The sequence below is a fragment of the Chiroxiphia lanceolata genome, chromosome 1 (genome assembly GCF_009829145.1).
Source record: "Chiroxiphia lanceolata isolate bChiLan1 chromosome 1, bChiLan1.pri, whole genome shotgun sequence".
Lineage (NCBI taxonomy): Eukaryota > Metazoa > Chordata > Aves > Passeriformes > Pipridae > Chiroxiphia > Chiroxiphia lanceolata.
Window position 1 is genome coordinate 128,079,236 of NC_045637.1, and position 23,883 is coordinate 128,103,118.

The 23,883-nt window shown below is 37.6% G+C and overlaps 1 protein-coding gene across 11 annotated transcripts in view; it reads left to right on the forward strand.

Moving 5' to 3' along the window:
* Positions 1-23,883, forward strand: part of THSD7A (thrombospondin type 1 domain containing 7A) — a 281,746-nt gene that overhangs the window by 156,568 nt on the left and 101,295 nt on the right. For 9 of the 11 annotated variants that reach the window (XM_032685996.1, XM_032686043.1, XM_032686034.1 and 6 more), the window contains 4 exons: positions 1,513-2,344; positions 18,785-19,033; positions 20,600-20,781; positions 22,526-22,594. In XM_032685996.1, the coding sequence (XP_032541887.1) occupies positions 1,513-2,344; positions 18,785-19,033; positions 20,600-20,781; positions 22,526-22,594 (1,332 nt within the window). The remainder of the gene's footprint in view (positions 1-1,512; positions 2,345-18,784; positions 19,034-20,599; positions 20,782-22,525; positions 22,595-23,883) is intronic. The other 2 variants (XM_032686025.1, XM_032686015.1) reach the window with 1 other exon arrangement.

A 23,883-nucleotide genomic window follows, 5' to 3' on the forward strand; every position in this document is an offset into this window, starting at 1 on the left:
TTCCTCGCAGTCATTCAATAAGAACGTGTTGTAAATAATTTGTATCTTTCATAGTTCATTTACTTATTCTTGTGCAGTACTAAAATTATGCTGTTAACCTGCTTTGGAAATAGCAAAGGCTCAGCCCAGCTTTACTCACGCAAATAGTCTTGTTAGGGGGGTCAGTCAGATGAATGAGAATTGTGTGGCCTGGGCCCAGTTTCTTCATAGAACATGAGCACTCCTTAGTCAGAGAAAATGTCTTTTGTGTGATTAAGTGACTGTAGATAGACAGATTTTTTTTGATAAATGATTACAGGGGTTTTTCTGAACTCTTTGTTCAGTTGCTCTTACATAGTAAGTCAGTGCGCAATGTGTACGAGTGGAGGTCTTAAAAAACCTGAAAAATATACAGTTTTTTACCCTCTGATTTGTGAATTTCATTAATTGAACTGGGTGAATATCAAAGTTTTAATAATGGAAAAAACAACTACATCAGCTTTCAATGATATAGGTTTTACTGATTTCTGTTGACGTTTATTGTAACGACGTGTTGCATATTGAGTATTTATCACGGACCACGGAGATTTTAAAAAGCAGTGGGTACAAGTTACCTCTAGATATAGCTTACTCCTGGGGATATTCCAGTTGGACACAAGAGGAAACTTTTTCACAATGAGAATAATCAGTAATTGGACTAATCTCCCAAGGCAAGTGGTGGATTCCTCAACATTGGACACTTTTAAGATTCAGCTGGACAGGGTGCTGAGCTGTCTTGTCTACACTGTGCTTTTGCCAAGTGAGGTTGGACCAGATGATCCTTGAGGTCCCTTCCAACCTAGTATTCTACGAGTCTATGATTCAGTAACTTCTGTTCTTTGGAGAGTTACCAGCTGGTATGTCTCTGTCTTCAGGAACTTATTCTGTTCTATAATAATATCACAGATTGTGTGGAACAAACATTTTTAAGTGGCTTTTAATTTTTATTTTAGTTATAATAAAGACTAGAAGTGCCCTACTTGTGTTACCAATATTTTTTAAAATGTATTGTGGTGATGTTCTCATTTTTGTATACAATATGGAAGGAAGAGAACATGATATTAATTGGCATCAGGGTATAAAGTGTAATACAGTAGAAATGCAAAGCAAAATAATCAAAACAGTCCAGGAAGGGGTATTCAAGCAGATGACAGAGATCGGATTCATTCTTGGAAGGGAGAGCTTTGGCTTCTGTCTTAGCAGTCAAAACTAGGTGATGAATTTGTGGTTGCTCAGTTCTTAGTTCTCTAATGTGATTAATTCCTGTATATGTTCTAGAAACTAAATGTTCACTTTGTCTAGGATAAAAAGTGAAATGTATCCATAATCATAAAAATAGGAGATGAAGAGTCATCCCATACTTGTGTTTTTCAAGTTTGAGTTTCTCCAAGAATGAAATTCTTAGAGATACAGTAAATGCTGTGAGCTTGCTTTTGCACTATGCCAGAAAAATAATTCAAGTGTGCAATGTAAGCATCTTTTCTTGTTTTTCAGGTCCATGGGGGAGATGCATGGGAGATGACTGCGGTCCAGGAGGCATCCAGACGCGAGCGGTGTGGTGCGCCCACGTGGAGGGCTGGACCACCCTGCCCACGAACTGCAAGCAGCCAGAGCGACCGGACAACCAGCAGAGCTGTTTTCGGGTCTGCGACTGGCACAAGGAGCTGTACGACTGGCAGATTGGCAGCTGGAACCAGTGCCGGCCTGTCCTCTCCCGCAGCCATGAGAAGCCCCTGGAGTGCCTCAGAGGGGAGGAAGGGATCCAGACAAGGGACATCACCTGTATACAGAAGTCCAATGGGGTTCCAGCTGAGGATGTCATCTGCGAGTACTTTGAGCCGAAGCCCCGGCAGGAGCAGGCGTGCCTCATCCCGTGCCGGCAGGACTGCATCGTGGCAGAATTCTCCCCCTGGTCGGAATGCTCGAAGACCTGTGGCAACGGGCTTCAGCATCGAACTCGGCACGTTGTAGCTCCACCGCAGTTCGGTGGGTCTGCTTGTCCCAACCTCACCGAATTTCAAATCTGTCAGTCTAGCCCATGCACTGTTGAAGAAAGCCTGTATAGTCTAAACGTGGGACCCTGGAGCTCATGCTCAGTGCCCCATTCAAGACAAATAAGGCAAGCAAGGAAACGAGGGAAGAACAAAGACAAGGAAAAGGACAGAGAAAAGGCAGTTCGAGATCCTGAGGCTCGTGAGTTAATTAAGAAGAAGAGGAATCGTAACAGGCAGAATAGACAGGAGAACAAATATTGGGACATACAAATTGGGTACCAAACAAGGCAGGTCACATGTACTCACAGAAATGGGAAAACTGCTGCTCTGAGGTAATCACTATTTCTGAATTTGCATATCCTAATTTTTATTTGTTTACAGTAAAACATGCATAAGTGGATTCTTCTACACAAGCCTGAATCTCAAAATGGGACTCACTATTTCCAATTGAACATCCATCATCAAGTTCAAGTTTTTTTTCTGTGACATGAAAACATGCAAACTGTGTTGGGGATCATACTTAGCATGTGCACTCTTAAACTGTGTTAGTTCCCTAGCATCTCTTTGTCTAAACAGATTTACCCCAAAAGCTTGAAGATATTTCTCAAATGTCTGCTGTTTCAGTGTGTTCAGGCAGGTGTTTGCTCTCTAACAAGTTGTACATGTTTGGAAGAGCTGATGTTACTGCTTTTAAGGCTCTGGGTAAAAAACCTGGAAACAGTAAAAGTAGAAAACAAGAGAGAAAGATGCTGCACAGGAAGGCAGTATCTACTCATTACAGTATTTTTGTTTTGAAATAGAAGAGCATGAAATATTGTTTGTCCTTCTTGATTCCTATTGCAAAATTTCTGAAAGAGAGACTGTAAAACCTCTTGGTTTCTTCTGTATACCTCCTCTGTTTCTTTCTCATCTGCACCTTTATGTTGGCTATCTTTTGGTCTCTCTCCCCCCATCATCCCCCATCATATTCATTCATTTATTTTTTTTTTTTATTTAGTATTTTACTTTTCAAGAGTTTTGGCAATCACAGATGTTTTGGTAATTCTTTGTACAGGCTTCTGGGTGCATTTCTGGAACCCTATTATCTTTGATTTGTTTGTTTTATCTGGCATTCTCTTGCTAGCTCATGTATTTCTTTCCAGAATGTTTTTGTCCAACTCAAAAATCTTCTTTGAGTCTAATCTTCCCGTCTTTGATGTGATTCTTTCTATTTCCTGACCCCTAGTTCAATGCCTGATTAATCAATTTTACTTCAGCTGTGAAATGACCATGATATCTTGCTGAATGAGGCTGACTCCCATTGCTGCTACGTTAGTATTCATGAATTTCTTCAGGGTATTTTACTCTGGTTTTTGTTGTGCGAGTTAAACATTCTATCACAGAACTTGTAATTGCTTCAACCTTTTCTATCAAAACCCCTATATTAGAGATTATTTCATGTGTAGAAAATATTTTTCAAATTTATTCTTTTTAAGAGAGGATCCAGCAGTAAAACAGGAAAATGATGACAGGTCCCTGGCTTAAGGAAAGAACTGAAAGGTTTGGGTTTTTTGGTTGTAAGGAGGGACATATGGTTGAAGATGCAGTGCCTGGGAGTGTGTAAAAACCCATCACAAGGAAGAATGGAACAAGATCTTCTCTGTATATAATATGGATGTATTAGAAAAGGAATAATGGACTAATCCTAGTGTCAAATCAGGCTCAGCTTCTCAATACTGGGAATAGTGAGGCTCTGGAAAAAATTACCTGGGACATATGTGGCACCTTCATCTTCGATGGTTTATAAGAATAGGCTAGGCAGTGATGTCAGGAATGTCATACCTAAAGCAGCTCTTGGTTATGGAAGAGGGACTGAGTGCATAGTTTTTTGGCAGTCTCTTCTAGCTCTGGTTTTCCTTAGTTCTTTAAGATTTTGATCCACAGTTGGATGAATGTCTGCACAAAAAATCTCAAAATCAGTGTGCTCAGGCAAGTGTTGTCTGCAGCACTGTCTCAGTGCTGGTACAGAAACAGATTGCCTTTACTCCTTTCTTTTCCATCTTCACATCATGCAGCCCATGCTGTGCCTAGACCAGGAACACCATTACTCTTTAAGTACAGGGAGTAATTTATTAAGCATCTGTTGCTATCAGATAGCAGCTGGCCACTCTTTTTGGAAGTCCCTAAGTTCTTGAAAGGCTAAAAAATTTACTGAGAAAAAAAAGAAAGGGAAGAATGACAGAGTCATGTGCTGAAGCTCTTATAAACGGTAAAAGAAAGTAAAAGTATAGTGGAAGTCAATGGCATACTTTACTCATCATCTTTACACTCACTCTTGAATTCACTTAGATCAGTAATGCTGTCTTAAGTTCAGATACCTCAGTGTATTATGCACATTTCAGTCTGGTGCAGGAAATGGATGAAACCCTCTTACCTGAGGCAGTAAAACAGTAGATAATACAATGTAGGAGCAGTTCTTCACAGGGAAGAAAATTATATAAGCAATGCAGTGGGAATTTTAATGTCTAATGGGTGAGATTTTATGTTGTAAATGCACAAAGGATTTCTATTGGTCTTCAAAAGTTTAATATAGAACTTTTTTCTCCAGTTGCTTATTATAAACAAGAAAATTTGGTTAAAAGACTCATGTGAGAAATTCTGGCACTGATAACTTAGTTTTCAGGGACCTATGTATGTATATCACCTATATATCTATTGCATCATTTGCATTTCACTCTTCACCAAGATGTCAAATGCTTTATTCTGTGACTGGCACTCTAGAATAGTGTGAACAATAGAATTATTTTTCTGCCGAGAGTGTCAATGCAGCTAGATCAAATGATTTTATAATCTTCATCACATAGTAACTGTGTTACTAAATAATATAGACAAGTAAGGTGACTGGAAAACCTACCATTCTCACGTGAAATGCTTTTCAGCTTGCATAGTCCATTTTCAGTGAGTTGACTTCAGCAATCAGAAACAATCAGCCCCCTGGCAGCATGACTGAAAGAAGAATAAAAACCCTCAGGCAAGGAATAATTTTTGCAGAGATAGCAAAATAGGTATAGTATAAAAAGGGTTTTAAAACAGAACAACTTTCAGAAGGGTGCTCCAGAGAAGATGGTTCTGTAACGCTGTCAGTAAAACTTCAAAAAAGGCAAATCCTCTTGACACATCAGCACACCAGGCATGGTAAAGAGAAGTGAAACAAGAAAATCAAAGTTTAATTTATTGCCAAGTGAAAAATAGATGGTCTCCCGTGAAGGATGAAATATTGGATTTTGTATTGCTCATTCTGCAATAATGTAGGTGTTATATGGCCTGTATTTGCCTTATGTTCCCCTTAGTCTGAAATTCTGGTGCACTGAAAATATTTTAAAAATAAAAATGTTGGAAAAAAATTAATTCAGAAATTTTTAAAGGTGGCTTATAAAATGACTGCTCTGGATAGCTAACAAAATCTGGACAATGCCGCTGTTAGAGTAGAGGACAAAACCGATCCTCTGAAATGTTTCCTCTTTGGTGAAAGTGGGGTTTGCCAGAGGTCCCGAAGAGAACTGTTAGACAACAAACTGTTAATGTAGAGAAACATAAAACATATGTAAAAGTTCATTTTATGTTGCAAGTCTGTTTGCCCTATTACAAGTTGTAATGATTATGCTTCATGTTAAGACTATAATTTTCTACTGTAATATAGACTCTGGTTTCACTTTATTCTGCTCTGCCAAATTGTTATTTTTGTGTCTCAAATGGTTCCTCATATTTATTTTCCTGAGCAGACTTCTGGGGGAAAGTTTAGCAAGAAAGGTTTGCCTGGTTTTACCTGGTTTTGTACAAGTCTAAGAAGAAGTGTTTGGAAAGACTGGAGCACAGGCAGTTATAACTGTAGGAACATGGAACAGAACTAGAGTATCTTGGCCTGTATGTTTCTGCATTTCAGCAAAGATTTTGAAATCCACCGACAAAGCACATCATGTTCCCCTGAAGCAGCTGGTCCACAGGTGTGGAGACAGCCTGTCATCGCTAAGAGTCACTTAGCTCAAATGGCTGGAAAGCGAGGTGTAGTTAAAGCAGTTCTGCAGGCATCTACTGCCTCTTAAAACAAAGATATCCCAGGAATTTCTGCACTGTTTCCTTTCTCTTTCTCCATCATTTGAATATGGCTTGTTTATCTTGCTTAGGCTGGGACCAAAACTACTCCTGTTTGAGTGGCGGGAGAAATGGAGGAGACCAAGTAGGAAACCATCCCTGCCAACTCTGGCTGCAGTCCTCAGAACTGGTTAATATTCTCTTGGCAGCATTACTGTAGTAGAGACCTGTTTGTGAAGCTGAACACTATTGATGACCTGAATGACCTGAAATGAGAATTCAAGAAAAAACAGTGAAATATTATATATATTCAGAACTTTTACTTCTTTGTTGGGAAATAACCTTATGCAATTACGATAGTGGAACATAACAGTGGGGGCAGAAAAGAATCCAAAATTTTAGAAATGCTGACTAGTTCATGAGCAGATTGGTTTAGCCTCTTTTTGCATTTGATCAAGTGATCATGTTTCATTAGTTTCACATCTGTCCTTCTTAGAAAGTAAGTATTTGTTATTTCATCCTTCTCATTGATTCTGTGCGCTCGTGAAATATATAGCAAATTATATCCACATCTTGTAACAAACTCTCTTGGAAGTTTCTGTAATGTTCTTGTTGTAGTGCTTTACTAAATTTGAAGTTTGGGAGAATTTGACCTTTTGTTTATTCCAATATTATAGTTAAGACATGAGATATGACAGTAGGGCCAAAATTATGGAATTGTTTTGTTGATTTTGGGCATGCAGTTTGAAGATGTGTAATGCATAATTTTTCAGCTTGCTTCAAGTAGACCTGCATCTGCTTAAAGCAGAGTCATTATATTCAATACTGACCACAGGTCTTAAGCTGGATACCCAGGCACTAAGGAATTCAAGAATGGCCAATGAAGTATTTAACCAATGAGCAAGTGATACTTAAGATGTTTTAGCATGAGAAAAAAGATAGAGAATCTGCTCTTCTAGAATGGCATTTTAGCTTTCTTTTCCTTTCCAGGTCCTGAAACCTCTTAATGCTTACCTTCCAAATAACAAATGTCTCTATCCGTGGACTTTCGTTCTTCTTATGAATTAGAGACTGTCTGATGGAGGAACATAAAAAAAGACCAGCCAAAACTGCATAAACCTGTTGCTTTATTTCTTCCATTATTTGGAGAAGCAGACAAGTCATGCTGTCAGACAGCAAACAGAAGAAAGATTCAGACATACAGTATAGCAGCTCAGTTTGTTGGACCCTGTTATGTACTCCTTGCTTGGAAAAGGTCTTGAGAGATTCTCTGTACTTCTCTGAGCATCTCTGTGAGGCAACAGGCAGAAAGAGTCGTATGTATGAATGTGGCAGTGGTTAAGGTAAAAAAACTTCAAGGAGATGGGCTGCGTGAAGGAGAGGGAAACAGCCATGCAGAGAGGACGGGTCATAGAGATGAAGGAGCATAAGAAACCTTTTGTTTGTTCACTGAGGACCAGATGAAAGCATATATATCTGCATGTGCTTTTTATGTTGCTAGAAAAGCAGCTCTACGGCTGTTTTTTTAGAGGAAGCCTGCAAGCTAACCACACTGTAAGGGTTTAGAAGCAATAAGTGGTTCACTTACAGAACACCTGTAAATATCACATATTTGGATAATGAACTATACACAGTCATCTTGATTCATTAACTTGGAATCAGAGCACATGCTGTTAACAAATGGAGAATAGGAAAGAAGTAATCTTGGAAGTAAAACCTCTTGATAACTAAAAACGGCAGGGTTAATTGTCAGGTGCATTGGGATAATAAAAATGTAAAATATTAGAGGAAACAGGATGCAAACATACTGCTTTCCTACCATTTTCCACTATGCCTTTAGAATTTCCGTGAATTTGAAAGTTAGAAGCATCCTGTAGTTTTTTAACGTGACTTTGGTGGAGACAGTATTTTCTGTGGATATGTATAATATTATTCAGTGGGTGTTCCTTTCTATTCTAAGTACCTGCTCCATCATCTTGCCGAGGCTGCTGTTTTGACAGTGGCTTGTCAGTATTGCTACACATTTGACATACCGTGCCAAAATCTAGATTTAAGATGGAAACCTACACACTGTACTGAATAATTGAAACATCAGCAATGAACAATTTCTTTTTCCACACCGTATTTTAACTCCTTTCATACAGTGAACAGTTCTTCTGTCATTTAGATGTATGACATTCATATATATCTGTACAAAGCATCAAGATTGGATGCCTTTCTAGAATATGATTTTTATTCAAATAAAAAAATCTTCCTTAGCAAAGTATAATAGCTTGTAATGTAATGAGGGTTGAACTACATGTTCTGATAATCCCTTGTGGCCACAAATCCTATGAGTGAATAAATTAATTCTATGAATGAATGCAGTGTTGAATTTCTAGCTTTAATATAGTAAGAGATTAAGATACACAGTGGTAAATTGAATTAGGCACTGTGATCTTCAGTGAAGATTCTCCTGCACTGTACTTTTATGCATATTTTCTTCCTCATCAGACAATTTTAATGTTGATTGACTTCAATATGACTAAATAAATACATATGAATCAAAAATTCTTTTTCTAAATTCTTGACTTCTTTATATTGGTATTATCTCATGATAAATATTCCCCTAAGGAGCAAACTAGAATGTATTACCTTTTTGGATTTCTTTTGTGTTGGGTTTTTTTTCTATTATATAACTGCTAAGCATAGTCTAGGATGTAGAGTATGCCCTTGTTTTCTTGATCAGCTTTATGGAGTTATGGTATGGCTGCATGTGAGATGAGCATCCCCCTGGGACATACTGTCCCTCAAGGTGAGATTGCACAGGGTGGGAAGTCAAAGTTCCCTTCCAGATCCTCAGAACAGCAGAGTTGAGTACTTCAGTGTCTAACTTTCAGTGGTCCCACTGAAAATAGAATGTGCAGCCTACCTCCTAATACTGACTGCTTTTTTTCCAAATGTTGGAGACTGAGATGAAACCAGTGATACTGTCAAATCTAAGCATCAATAAAGAGAACAAATGTAAAATAATACCTTAAACACAACTAATACTAGTAATATAATTTTCAGTAATATATTTCTTGACATCATAACATCAATATTGTATATTTTTATTCACAAAGTTTGGCATTGTGTTTATTTTTTCTTTGTCAATAACTCCATGAAACTAGCTGTTGTTTTGGGTCAAAGTAAATGCTGATTAATGCTATGTAACAAAAATTTCCACTGACAAAGAGAAATCCCTCCCAAAAGCTTTAATAAGTCATTTATGTAGACTCTTGCCAAATAACTTGCTCTACCAATTTTAAAATTGTCTATAGGATGAGATGTGCATGCATGTCACTGTGTTACTGGACTGTGAAAGATAACACCTCTAACTCAACCCTTCTATTTTCTTGTCTCCTCAAACACTCATGGTGTCTGTGATAGCCCCACAGCAGCTGTTGTTGATGCTTGTTTGGGTGTAGTAGAATTTCTTTTTGCTTTGCCTGTGTTAGATGATATATTTTTTCTTGATACAGAAGTTGTATCTTCTATCTTCTCCTGTAATGTAGAAAGCTTGAGTGGTTTTGTTTATTTCAAAATTGTTTTGGCTGTGCATTCTTGTTGGCAGAATTAGTTAAAGTTGTGAAAGGATCATGGGAAAATAGTCTTGTGAAAAGCACTTAGGTGGACAGTACTTGAATTGTAAATGAATAAAGGAGCCTCATTGTTTGTGTGATTATAACAGCCCATTATACAGGGAGGTACTAACAGTTTCTCAGAACAATGCACAATATGACCAATATTAAACAGTGCAGCTGCAGGGAAAATGAATCAGGACTAAGTCATTTTCCACTAGGAAAATGTACAGGCACTGTATTTTTGCTAACTTCTTTAAAGAAACAAGTGTGTTCCAACCATAAACTAAATCTCTCGAGGATGACTAGACTTTGTGAATTACATTTGTTATCTTCAGACTAGCTCATGAGGGTTTTCTAACCTCCAGATTTAAATCACCTTTCTATTATTCCTGCTGTCTAGTACCTGAAAATTAAACTTTTTAAAGTTTAATTTAAAGTTTTAAACTTTTGATTTTATTTATGAGAAAAAAACCTTTTTTTTTCCTTTATGCCAAGAGTCTCTTTCAAAATCCAGCTGTAGCTGTGATTCAGGAATGGCATAGGGTTAATTTGATTATTTTGCTTTAGAGGTTAACACATCCAACAGGCTGTGTGAAGTCTGAGGAGAACACTGCATGAAAAATAAATAGCTTTTTGCAGCACATCAGATTGCATCACATTGTGCTTCATACTTGTATCCCTAAGTTAACTCCAAAATTTCTCTTACTCGTACAGAGAGCATCTTTTAAGGTTCCATGGTGGTCCAATATAGAGCAAGGAGTAGACTCTAAACACACAATCTTAAGATCTGGATTTAATTCCAGATAATACAAAGGATTAATACTGCTGTATTTCCCCAGGCCTCCTGACTCTAGTGAGTGATTATTCAAAGTTGCCATAGAAAATTGCAGACATGAATAAGTATGTTTCAAAGGTCGATTTGACCTTCTGACCCAACCAGATTATTTCTACCAGGTAGTTCTGTTGAGGGTGTGAGCATCTTGTCTGTGGGACTGCCTATAGGCTACCAGATTTCCCAGCAGCGTAAGCCTGAGTTTCTCTAGGATGTGGTACTAATGAGTGGTGTGGTACAGGTTTTACCCCTTCCTTTGCTGTAAGGTTACAGTTATGAGAAGCAGAAGTGGTCTTTGGAAAGTGTTCCTTACAGTCTCTCATTTCTTGTAGCAGTTTACCCAGATTCAAGCAAATGTAAGGCAAACTATTGATATTCTCTCTACTGAAAAAAAGTAAAATATGCTTGTATTCAAATCCTGCTTTAATTTCTTTTTTTTCTAAGAATTGTTTGGGAGTTGGGCCAATATTCATTTATGCCTGTAGGTTGTCTTGCAAGGACTCTGTCCAGCTCAGTGGTTTGTTTTAGTGGGATTTACAATTGCCATCATTTTCAATCACAAATTTACTTTCTGATTATTTTCCAAAATCTTCCTCTAGCTTTATTTTGCCCTTCAGTCAAAAATGGCAGCCTTAGCAAGCCTGCTTCTGTGTATTTGTGTTTCTGTGTGTAATTTTGATTTTCAAATGCTAAACTATCATGTAGTTTTGGTGTTCTATAAGTAATTTGTTACAGTTTTGAATCTTTCTGCAGACAAGTTTGGTTGAATGGGCTTGTATGTCAGTAGTTCTCATCTTGTGGCTGGTGGGAAAGATTGAAGACCATTTTGCTAATGGTATTCAATGATGTAATGTCTCATGAGATCAACAAAAATTCAAGAGAGACTCTCATCATTCCTTATGAAGCAGCTGGTAGTAGGAGATGCCTGATGGTGTGCAGGATATTCAAGGCTAGGAAATGGTTAAATTATTATGCTCTGAGGGAGCACACTAATGCCTTTTTTTTTTTTTATCTGCCTGATAACCTTTACTCTTCTTTCACAGTAATTAAATGAAGCCATGTAAAAACCCAGAAAAGAATTTAGGATTTTCTTAAGTATGTTGATTGTGCTTTGATCTGAAACTTTCAGAATCAGCTCCCTTTTTCTGCTGAAATACTGAACTGCCTTGTATGGTACTCAGTATGAGTTTCTTTTGGGCAGTTACATAGTTTTTGCTTACATCTTCTTCAATCCCCTAAAGTTTTTAATTCATTCATTCAATCTTGTGGATTGAATAATAATTGGATTATGTTGTTGGGGTTTTACTTTGCAGAATACAAGCATACGTTTTATTTTTTGCTGGAAATGAAGTAGTTTTCTTCAAAAATAAAATTAAAGTTTCTTCCCAAAAGGTACTGGGGTTGAAACCCCCAGCAGACAGGTCCACTGCCCTTCCTGGTCATGAAGAGCATGTTATATCTAGTCACTGTGATACTATTTAGTATGAGAGAGTCAAAGGGAGGAAGAATGCCATTTTTATCTAGGTTTTGTGTGTGGTGTCTGATAATATAGATGTCTGTTGAGTGTCTCTGAAAAATGTCGGCTGCACTGAGCTCTCTGATGTGGAGGTGTCAGCTTTCTACACCAGGGCTGAGGGTAGGTCAGTCATGCCAGGACTGGAGCAGCCTGGACAGATCTGTAGGTGCATCTACAAAGAAATTTAGAGCCACAGGACCCAAGAGCCTGTGGACATAATCCACTACCACATCAAATAGTGATCCAGGATCGAAAGATCACAGTTTTGAATTTAAAAAATTGAAAAATTTCACTTCAGTCCTTTTCAGTCGAGCCCTAACCCATGGTTTTGTTTCTCGTGAATACCTAAAGTTTATGTTGGCATCAGTCTCTTGAACTGTAGCCATGTTATTCATTTCAGAACAATGGAAATCTCTGTGTGTAATCAAATGGAAAATCAGCTAGAGAAAAAGTAAATATAGCAGAATTCCAGGAGAATGCATATAGTGAAAGTAAGGAATAATAGCTGTGAATTTCATTAATGAAAATCAAAGCTGAATATGGATAACGGGAAAACCAAAGCTGAGTGCTGATAACAGTGAAGGAATGGAGGCAAAATAATGCAGACAAAAGTTATTGAAGAGACTATTTGGCTTCCATTAACCTTGTCTATTGGGCCCCATTACTTTACAATATAGTCAAAACTGGTAAATAGCAGTTTTTGTTAAATATCAGCACTTAGGTGAATTAATTGAATGTATTGTAAAGGACATAATCTTCATTGTTCAATTTTAGGTTTAAATTGGAAAGCTTGCATTGATACTCTATTACATTAGAACATGAAGAGCAGCTGTACAGGGGAAGGCACAAAGTCGATCTTCAAAATGGTGTCTCCAACAGAGACACTCAAAGAAAGAGCTTATAGAAGTCTCTAAGCTCAAAAATGCCACAGAGAAAGTGACTATAGTTATGCAAGACCTGAAGCCAGAAAATGAAATTAACTGGGCAGTTTTAAAGCAAAACTGCTACAGTTGTTGGTGAGTAAATATGTGTATAATGTGTTGTTTCTAAGATGATGTAGGTACCAAAATCTTATTAGGTTCAGAAAGCATTTGTAATAATTCATGGAGGAGAACTCTATAAAGGGCAGTGCAAAGATTCAGCTTGTCTTCAGAAAGTCTGTAAGCTGTAGTTTGCTGAAAAACCAGAGAGTATCTTGGGAGAGTGTGACCAAATACTTGTTGTCTTTCCATTTTTGCCCTCATCTGCTACTGCCAAGACAGGTTTCAGACTGCATGGATTATTAGTTAGAACCCCTCAGCCATTCTGATGCTGCTGTTCATCTCTTCTCATTAACTCTTTGTAGTTATGAGTCCAGTATGATACGGAGGAAACACCAGCAGTAGTAGTACTGTAGTTGTACAAGTTATGTATGGAGTATGCTCGTGAAGTAAAGAGTCCTACTGCCTAGTTTAAAAACTATTTATTTTTTCTATTCATCCTGCATAAATTTAGAGATCGGTCCTACCTTCAAGCATTACCACGCATTTGGCTTTATGCATGCAGTATGCACAGCTTTATCTATTGCAAAAGATAAAAAGAAAAAATCTTTTTTTTTCCTAGTTGAATTTGCAGAGGAAGAAATTCCAACGGTTTCTTCCATGACTTTTCTCATAACTTAAAAGACAAATTTTGAAACTGAGATTATAGATGCTCATACAGGTCATTGGCATACAAAATCAAGTTTTCCTGATTTTTAAATCTGTAAAAGTGTTTTTCACTCTAATAGAAATTTAGGATATCTCAGAAAGAATTTTTTTATCTCTTGACTAATCTAATTTTATCACACCTTTTAAAGCTTATCTTTGATTGAAGAGAGTGCTTTCAATTGCACAACTTGCTCATTTGTACACACATACTACGGTCTAATTTGTTCTGGGCGTATGCCTCAACCTTTGTTCTCCATGTGTCTATAGCCTTAATTATCCCATAAATTACTTTGAAGTCTCCAGGTGTAACCTTCCTATCCAAAGTGATATTTAGTTTTTATTTATTGCTGTAGGAGCAAAAAATGAGGCTACAGAACGTGAGTAGACACAAATTGCTGACCACACATCTCCAAAAGAGGCTGAGAAGCAATTATATTCTGTAGGTTGTCCTTTGAATCAAAACTGCCTTTTTCTATGGTTTTATTTAATCTTATATCAGTCTTTGAGGTCAGAAATAGGCTTAATGTTGGCTTCATAGCAGTAGGGATCATTCATTCTCTGTGATGTTTTGTTTTGTTTGGGATTGCTTTCTCTTTCCACTGTGTGATTTAAGTGCTTATATACCTTAAGCTTCAGTTCCCCACTATATCTGACGCTTAGGACACTGTCCTTTGAATGTTTTCACTGGATTGAGAGCAAGTTCTTGCAGACTTTACGTGTTATCTCTATGCTACTTCTTCTTGTATCCAGTCTATTCTGTTGAGTTTTAAGAGCATTTTAATGCAATTCATGTGATTTTCTTTGAGCGTTCCAAGCAATTATCTGGACAAAACTGTATGGGTTGATAGTAAGGACTTATCTGTGCTTCTTGAATGGTTAACTTTGCATATAATGCATACTTAGATGTTACTGAACATACCCAAGGCATGGAGATGTTTGATGCAGAGTGAGTTGGGTGATATCATGAAATTAATGTTAACTGTCTATTTTTATCTTCTGTTGTGTTTGCCTTTTATCCTGTGAGAAGATTCCCTCAAATTAGGGTAACTAAATCAGAGGTGAAATCCATCAGAAAGTGCAGAGAGATTTATATGAAAGTAAGCTTTGTTTTCCATTATTTGTGAAGATCAAATCTGTAGCGTTAGGCACCAAACCCAGAAAAAACTATTTTGTGTAAAAAAAAACATTCCCAGGTTTTGATTAAGAACCATTCTATGCAATAAATGTGGCCAACCTTCTCAACTAATGTATTGCATATACTGAGCTTTTTAAATGGCACGTGTATCTTTCAGAGTTAGCATTTTTATAGCATGCAGTATTAGAAACTTTAATTATGAATGTCTGTCTATATATAGTAATTTCCTCTGAAAGATATGATGAACATCTGTTTCTTCTGGTAAAACAAAGTTTGGAAATATTTTGAAAATATTTAAAAGGTGTCAGGAGTAAAAAAAAAATATTAAAATATATGTTCAAAAATTATAGGGGACTTTGGATCATCAAATTCATTCTTCCCAAATTTCTTGGGAAAGGGGTGTATGTAGAGATACAACATGAAATTAGATTAGTTCAGTTGCTGGTAATGGGTATACATGCACTTGGGACAGGGAAAGGAATTGTAATCTGCTCTGCAAGCTACTCTATTACCTTCAAAGGTAGTGAAGCACTTCTGTAATCATTTACTTAACTGAAGAATTTTAATTGGTCTTGTTTAGAGAGATTTGTGATACTGAGTCTTCCCTTCCTTACTTGATCTATACTGCAACACATCCTCTGCTGCTGCCTGCAACATGAAGGAAAATTTCATAACGACCATATGCAATTAGCTCTCACTGTTTCTCTAACTTGTTCAAAGAAAAGCAAGTGTTAAAAAACAGCAGCTAATTGGCTTTTGCAACACTTCTTTTGCTAATTGTAACTGTCTCTACCCTCTCACAAAATAATGTCAGCATGTATAACAGTAAAGAGGTTGTTTGCTTGTGACTTACAGTATCAGTTACTTGGTATTTATGTAGTACTGCAAGTGGTGCATGATTTTAATAAGCAAGTAAGGAAATAAATGGAAACTCAGTCTACCTCTTGTTTGTCTCCCTAGTAATATTTATGTTCTGGTTACAAGATATACCCTCAGCAAATCTGACAACATGAAACTGAGGGGAGTGGCTGAAGGCTGTGGGCAGAGATAAATGTAAGAAGGTTCAGCAAAGGCAAGAGCAGGCTACTGCACCTGGGGAGTAATAACCCCAGGTACCAATACAGACTGGGGACTGACCTACTGGGGAGTATTTCTGCTGAGAAGGAACTGGGAGTATTGGTGGGTGGCAGGTTGACTATGAGCCAGCAGTGTGCCCTTGCAGCCAGGAGGGCCAATAGTATCCTGGGATGCATCGGGAAGAGTGTTGCCAGGAGGCTGAGGGAGATGATCCTCCCTGTCTACTTGGCCCTAGTGAGGCCACATCTGGAATACTGTGTCCAGTTCTGGGCTCCTCAATACAAGAAAAACAAGTAGCTGCTGGAGAGGGTGCAGCAGAGGACCACGAAGATGATTAGGGGACTGGAGCATATCATGAAGAGAGACTGCAGGAGCTGGGCCTGTTTAGTCTGGAGAAGACTGAGAAGGGATCTCATTAATGTGTATAAATATCTCAAAGGCAGGTGTGAAGAGGATGGTGCGAGACTCTTTTCAGTGGTGCCCAGAGACAGGATGAGAGCAATGGCGATAAACTAAAATACAAGAAGTTTCACCTCAACATGAGGAAGAGCTTCTTTATGCTGAGGATGGCAGAGCAGTGAAACAGGCTGCCTAGGGAGGTAATAGAGTCTCCCTTTCTGGAGACATTCAAAACCTGGATACGTTTTGTGTACCCACTTATATATGTTACCCGCGACCCTGTCTTGGCAGGGGGATTGGACTGGATGATTTTCAGAAGTTCCTTCCAACACTAACAATTCTGTGATTCTGTGATTTTGTGAATTTGAACCCTTTATGTTGTGGTAGAGGCTTCCTTCTTCCAGACAAGAAAGTAGTCTCTGCAGGAAGATGTGTAGGAATTGCAGCCAGTCACAGCCAGGGACACCTTTAGGGTTGGGAAAAGTCAGGGAATATACCCAAGCTGAAGGTAACTTCAGTGAAGAAAGGGTATCTATCTATCTATCTATCTATCTGTCACCTTCTGAGAATGAATATTACCCTTTCTCATGTAACACTTCTCCCAAATAAGTTTTGAAGCACATGCAAAAGAAGCACATGGACTCTTACATATCATGAGTTGATCTCCTTCTTTCTCACCAAAGCTACTTTGTAGTGGCAATTTCGTGCATGTTCCCTGGCAGTAAGTGTCTATAATTAAACTCAGCCCCAGTTACAGTGCAAGTTAAGAGGTTGGTTTTGTCTGCTCTCAAAGGTGTCACATTGGGTAGGAACTTGGAAGGTGAGGATATTTCATCTCTCCTACAGGAGAATTTGCAAATACTGCCCATCTTAGAAACCATGAGGAATTTATCTATTCTCTGGTCATTAAAATGTGTCTTTGTGGGATAAATGAATCTACATGTTTTGTCAAAGGTACAGAAACTGATATATTGATTTTGACAGTGCTTTAGTACTGTGCCAGATGGGACTATATGTAGGTGAAAAATTCCACTATTAAAGAATAATTTTCTAAAAATATTTCAGTGTATTCATCCCAAACAAGATATAGTTTCTGTCCTTAAGCAGAATAAATGTTGACTATCACATGTTAGGGTTCCCCTCCCCCCCCAAATCCATATGTAGACCAACAGCCCACAAATTCATCAACCTCCTTTTGAACATGCTGGCATTGTCTGTCTCCACAACCAGGATCTTCTATTAGCAAGCTGTAGAATTGCTCTGTCACTTTTGCATGAATATGCTTTCATTTATTGTGGTTTTAAATCTCCTATTAGTCTCAAATATCCCTAGTTCTACTATTACAAAACTTTGTAAATAGCAGTTCAAAATTATGTTGAATATATGGGTAGGGCAAAATTTTGTATAGCAACAAAATAGTAAATATTCATTATTCTGTATTGTTTTGTATTCTTTTAAAAAGAAAAAATGAGTCTTCATTTTATTGTTTATAGGACTGGTACTGAACAGAGCATTTCATTGTACCATCTGCAGTGCCAGTAAATCCTCTTCCTGCCTGTTTAAGTGCTTCAAAAGCCAGATTTTAATTCCAAAACAGATATGATAAAAAATTTAAAAAATACTTATGTTGTAATTATAATTAAGGAGATAAAGTTATGTTCACTTTAACTATAGTTTAACTTCTCTATTTCTCATTTTTCTATTGTTAATCAAGCTTCTAAGTAGAAATGTTAGTTTCTGCTTAGAATATAACATTTGAAATGCAGAGGGATTTAGAGGGAAAAAATCTTGCTGACAACCTATGTAATATGTGAATGAAACAATCAAATGGAGAACGGAAATTAAATGATGGCCTTTGTAAGAAATAGGAAATTAAGGCTATGTGTTCGCTGCATCAGGGAAGACTCCACTTTAAGGTAGAGATCATTCCCTATTTAGTTCATGAGACATCACTGTGGCAATATACTAGCTGTTAGCAAAGTAAATGATTAGTGACCAAGCACTCAACATATTTGCCGTTGTGTTTTTTAACAAATTGTAATCTGGAAATTAAAAGAAGATGGCACTGAGCACTTTGTTCTCTTCAAAAACATCTTTAGTCATCTCTGTTATTGATCCTCCCTTACTTTATGTTCCAACAAAAAAATTGAGTATACCTAAAAGTAAAAGATAAGCAATGAAAAATTGATTTCTTTCCTCTGTTGTACTTCTGTACATGTATGAAGATTTATATTTTAATTTTGATCACAGATAGGGCAGTATTTTGATCACAGATATGGCAATACTGGTAATTTTTAACTATAGTAAATCTAATGTATATAGTTTGAGTCACTTTGACCAAAAGCCTTTTTGCCTGACTTTTTGGGCTTGATGGACGTCAGTTTTCCTTAGGAGTTCATGACTGTCTGTGGATGTGTGTGCTGAAAATTGTAATGCTCTCTTATTACAGCTTCTGCAAACAGGACAAGCTGCCCATTACGTTTCAGTCCTGTGTGATCACGAAGGAGTGCCAGGTGTCAGAGTGGTCGGAATGGACCCCCTGCTCCAAAACCTGCTTTGACATGACAACCCCTAAAGGGAATCGTACAAGATCACGGACCATTAAGCAGCTCCCTGTTGGCAGTGAAAGCGAATGCCCACAATTAGAAGAAGCAGAGCAGTGTATTTCCCAAGGAGATGGCGTAGCACCATGCATTACGTAAGCTGGTTCATTTCAGTTCTCTCTATATTAAAATGAACAATTTCAATTAAGCGTACAAGGCTGGTGATGGAGCAACAACGAAACCATTATTAAAGAAATAATAGCTATGACTTTACCTTTTTTTTTTTCATCGTTTATGTATTCAGTGTTCTTGAAAGCCCGAAGCCTGCAAATCGCCCCTATTATAGTGTAATCATTTCGTCCTCTAAATACAAACTATATAACAAGTACATTTTTTTTCATTTTTTTCAGTTTTTAAAAGATGATATTTGTGCATATACAGGCTCAGACAAGATGAAAATAAGTTAATTTTATTCATTTGTCAGTGATATTTTCCCTATATAACATTTCTAGCAGAATCATTGTTTTCTGAAATCCTTATCTGTTTGGAGACAAAATGGTGAACGCAGAAAAGAGGTGATAGACATCTGGTTAGCAAACAGACTATTTTAGTGAGACTTGTATTCAGCACAAGAAAGGCAGTACTGACGCCCAAATGGAAAGTGTGAGAGGATAAAAGTGACAGTAAATAAAGTTTAGGAGAAATGACAGCAAGCACTTTACGATTCAAGAGATTGCTGTAATCCTTATCAACTAATCAAGATTAATATTAAAGTCCTAACTGTGCTTTTTCTTTATCAAATTGAGAAAAGGGTCTGAAGAAATGTCATTTGATGTTAAGCATCTTTGACTGTGGTATATATTTTTCATTTAAGTGTCGAAATGTCATCTTTCCCTATCTCCAGCTACATTAGGAAACACTTTGCTTTGATTTAGTCTTAAAGTACTTGGTGGGTAGAGAATTCTGTGGCATTTCTTGTGGTTCATAATCCCTGTTGGGGTTTTAACTATGAGTCAAAGATCTTCTTTCCTGTGCATTCACTGATTAGAAAGCTCACAGCTTCTCACCATTCATCAGTACCCAGCAGGGATGCTTCAGTACCACAGAACGATCTTCCTCTTGATTGAGAAAAAGGAACTTACTGAAAGGTTTTTCCGTAGTAATAATAAAAAAAATACCATTATACTTTCACCTTGATATCTGAGAGAAACTGTCATGTCTCCTATCAAATATAAATAATGGGCTTATGGGTAATTTTGGGGGGTTAGGTTGTTGTGGGGTTTTCCCCTCCTTTTCTGTCTCTTACATTTCTCAGCATTCACATTTCTTTTATATTTTGGCTTTAGCTTATATAAATTTTCGAGCTCTAAAAAAATGCTGAGAGTCACAATCTTGAAAGTGAACTTATCTGAACACGGACTATATGTCTCTATATTAAGTTTTTCTTCCCTCAAATAAAACATTTATATATGTGATATGTTTCAGGAATTGAACAGGAAAGGTATTCCTAAAGAGTAATAATTTAAAAAATGAAATAATAGGAAAAATGTTCCAACCACATAAAATATGAGAGTTCATGCACCTCTGTGTGCAAGAAATTGTGGTGCTCTGGCCTTTTAGGAAATTAATAAAGCTACTAAGGTGTTTCAGCTTGTGTAAATGAATGCTGTGTAAAATGGCTTCATGATTTCAAAAGACCCAATTAACCAAATTTGATACAGGTATGGTTGGCGGACCACGGAGTGGACAGAATGCCGTGTCGATCCTCTCCTTAGCCAACAGGACAAGAGGCGAGGAAATCAGACGGCGCTGTGCGGAGGTGGCATTCAAACTAGAGAAATGTACTGTGTGCAAGCTAATGAAAATCTCCTCTCCTACCTAAATACCCTCAAGGATAAAGAAGGTAAATTTGATTCAATTGCATTTGAATTAGTGTGAAATCAGAGCATGTCAGCATTCCAGAGCTCCTTGACAGCCATTGTCTTCTTCCCATGAATGCCTTCTTACTTTGTGGGTTACTGCTATTTTCAAATTCAGATGAAAATGCTTAATTGATGTAGCAGAGATTTCATTCTCTGTGCTGCAAATTTAGGTTCCTAGCTACAAATTACTCTATCTTAATACCTACTGAAAACTACTGTCTTATAAAGGATGTCTCTCAGTAAGAAAGAGCATGAGAAGGTGTGTCAGAAATCCTAGATTTGGTTCCTTCATCTGCTGAAAATTTCTTGTGTATCCTTCAGCTAGGTGATGAACTTGTGCTCTTTGATGTGTGGATGGAATATGTGAATTGTAAGCTCAATATAGAAAAATGTAAAAATATGATTATATTTCATTCTCAGGAAATTGATTTTTTTTCTTCTTTTCTTGATTTGTCCAAGTTCTTACGTAGCTTTCAGAACTTCAAGCCAATATAATTTCATCGGTTTATTTCCCTAACTGAAAGAGAGATTATTCCTTGTCACTGTTACAGCTTGTACAGCGTCTTAAGAAAAAAGTGAATAGCTTAGGAGACAAAATCTTTAATTCCTCTGGTAATATACATACTTTAGAACAACGCTTGATTAGTTTATGTTACATCTACTACTGCATGCTAATGCACCACTATAGATTTAGAAATCAGCGAATTAAGCTAAATGCATTTAGCTTTTTAATTGTTTTATCCTCTTCTGCACCTGTTTCATGCAAACACACATTATTAATAATAAAAAAATAAATAAATGCAGCCACATACTTCAGGAAAAGCAACATCATTGTACAAGTCCTGTGTAATACACCATTTAGACCTGGGTTGGCCAAACTGCAGGCTGGTGAGGTTTCTGCTGTGGTTTAAAGGTACTCTCAAACTTGCCGTAGAGGTAGAGTTTGTGGGGAATATTAATGCCAACAACCATTTCAGCATGATTGCTGGGATCAGTAGCAGTGAGCTACTGAGCATTATGAGCTCCATGGGCCCTGCATCTGTATTTATAAAAGAAGAAGCTTTCAAGCCTCTTCGTTTAATGAAAATCAACTTCTGCCCAAGGGCTTTTAGTAAATCGCCTCTGTGGAACAAAGTTTAGATGCCCCTGCAATAGTGTGAATGAGGAAAACCTCCCAGCTAAGGAGAAGTAACAATAAAACCAGTGGCAGCTTACTGTTCAGAATGATGATTAGGATTTTGGTAGGCTGTGAAGTCTTGCCGGCTTAGGCGGGTGTGAAATCTACCCTTATCAGACTGTGACAGGAATACGCAGAGCCCATCAGGAGGTAATCTCTGCAGGCCCTGGAAAGCTGATTAAAATGTAACTAGTCTTTGGATGCATAAACATGAGAACATTTTTTCAAGAGCTCAAACTGAGGGTGAAGTGGGTCTTAGTTTAAAAAGGAGCTCTGGGCTGTTTCCACATTAGGGGACAGATTTTCAGAAGAGCTGCTGCTTCACTCATCCTCCCTCCCTTTCCCCTCATAGAAACATACTCATAGAAAACTAAAAGTAATTTGAGGATGGAAAAAAGCCAGGTAACACAGCCACCAGATTTAGCTGTGGGGAAACGCCTTCATTTCAGTGTAGTCTGCGGTTGGTGGTAGGGAATGCTGTCTGCATAAGGCTGCTTTAAAGACCTCCGTTCTCATATACTCATGGTGGCGTTTCCCTGTTATTTCAGAAAGTCAGTCACAGAGCAAGTCGAAGGCTAGTGCTGCACCTCTGCTATCAATCACTTTTGAAATAACAGGTAGGTAAATTAAGACCTCTGACCCGGCCTTTTGATTAAAAGCATGCAAAGGAGACAACGACCCTTTTGGGAGACCTTGTTGGCTATATATGTATAATTAACATGTTTATGGAGCTCTGGAATATTTAAATGGATTCATGCATTCTCAGGAAATTTCAAGTCAGTTTGAAAGTGATAGGCCCAAATTAAAACTAATGACGATGAGCCTGCTGGGATGCTGGGACAGCTTCCTGCTCCACCCCTTTCAATTCTGAACTCTGGGAATCATTTTGCAGCTTTCCTCGTATCAGCTGTTTCCAATCCCTTCGGTAGATTCAAAACACTGAGTTAGGGCTCCAGTAAGAATTTGAACTTTTAATACTTAGCTGAATCAGAATCCCTCATGGTATTAAGGTCAGAAGGAAGGAGTACTGTATGTAGTAATTAAGCAGGTGGCAATCAAGTTTCATGGAGGCCACTGTCATTCTACCATTAACTTGACACTGACTTAAATAGTTTCATCTGTGTTCACCTCAACTGGTTTAGTCATGAAGTTTCTCTCACTGTAAGATGGGGTGGATTTTGTCATCTTTTTTGGAGTACCTTTAAAACCCTCGATGTAGAATAAGAATGGGAGGAAAGTTCCTTTACGGGCATAAATTTATTCTACATCTGCAAACACACAGTCATTGCCCTCATAAACACAGGAGAACTGCATACATGCATGGAATTGTGCTGTTTCTTAGACCACCAGGTTCTGAATTATCTAATGAATTTTTATGATAGAATTCAACGTTATAGAGAATGAGAAGAACATGAATTTTTGGTCAATTAATGTGTTTTGGGCTTGGGTTTTTCTTGGGTTTTTTGAGTGTGGAGAAGTTTCCTATGAAACCAATGTGACAAATGACCAGAAAGAGAAATATGAACTTGCGTCTGCTTACACTGATGCAGTCACACACAAATACACTCTCTTTGCCAGCCTGGTCATTACTGGGCACTAGTCTCTTGAGGGTTTCTAGAGAAGGATGGGGAGTTTGAGATCTTGATAAATGTAACAAATGCATAAGAACGGAACTGTTCTTTTCCTTTTCAGCCCTTTATAAAATGCAGTAATTCGAGGAGGTGTTTTACGAGGGTATAAAATATATTCAGCTTAAGTTTTCTAATGATAATTTGAGGACAGGATAATTGAATCTTATTTTGGTTTTTAGGTCACTACTCTCAAACCTGAAATTTATTGAAAACTGAATCTAATTTTTTAGTTAGACAGAAGGAGAAAGAGAGATTATCAAAATGCATTCACTTTT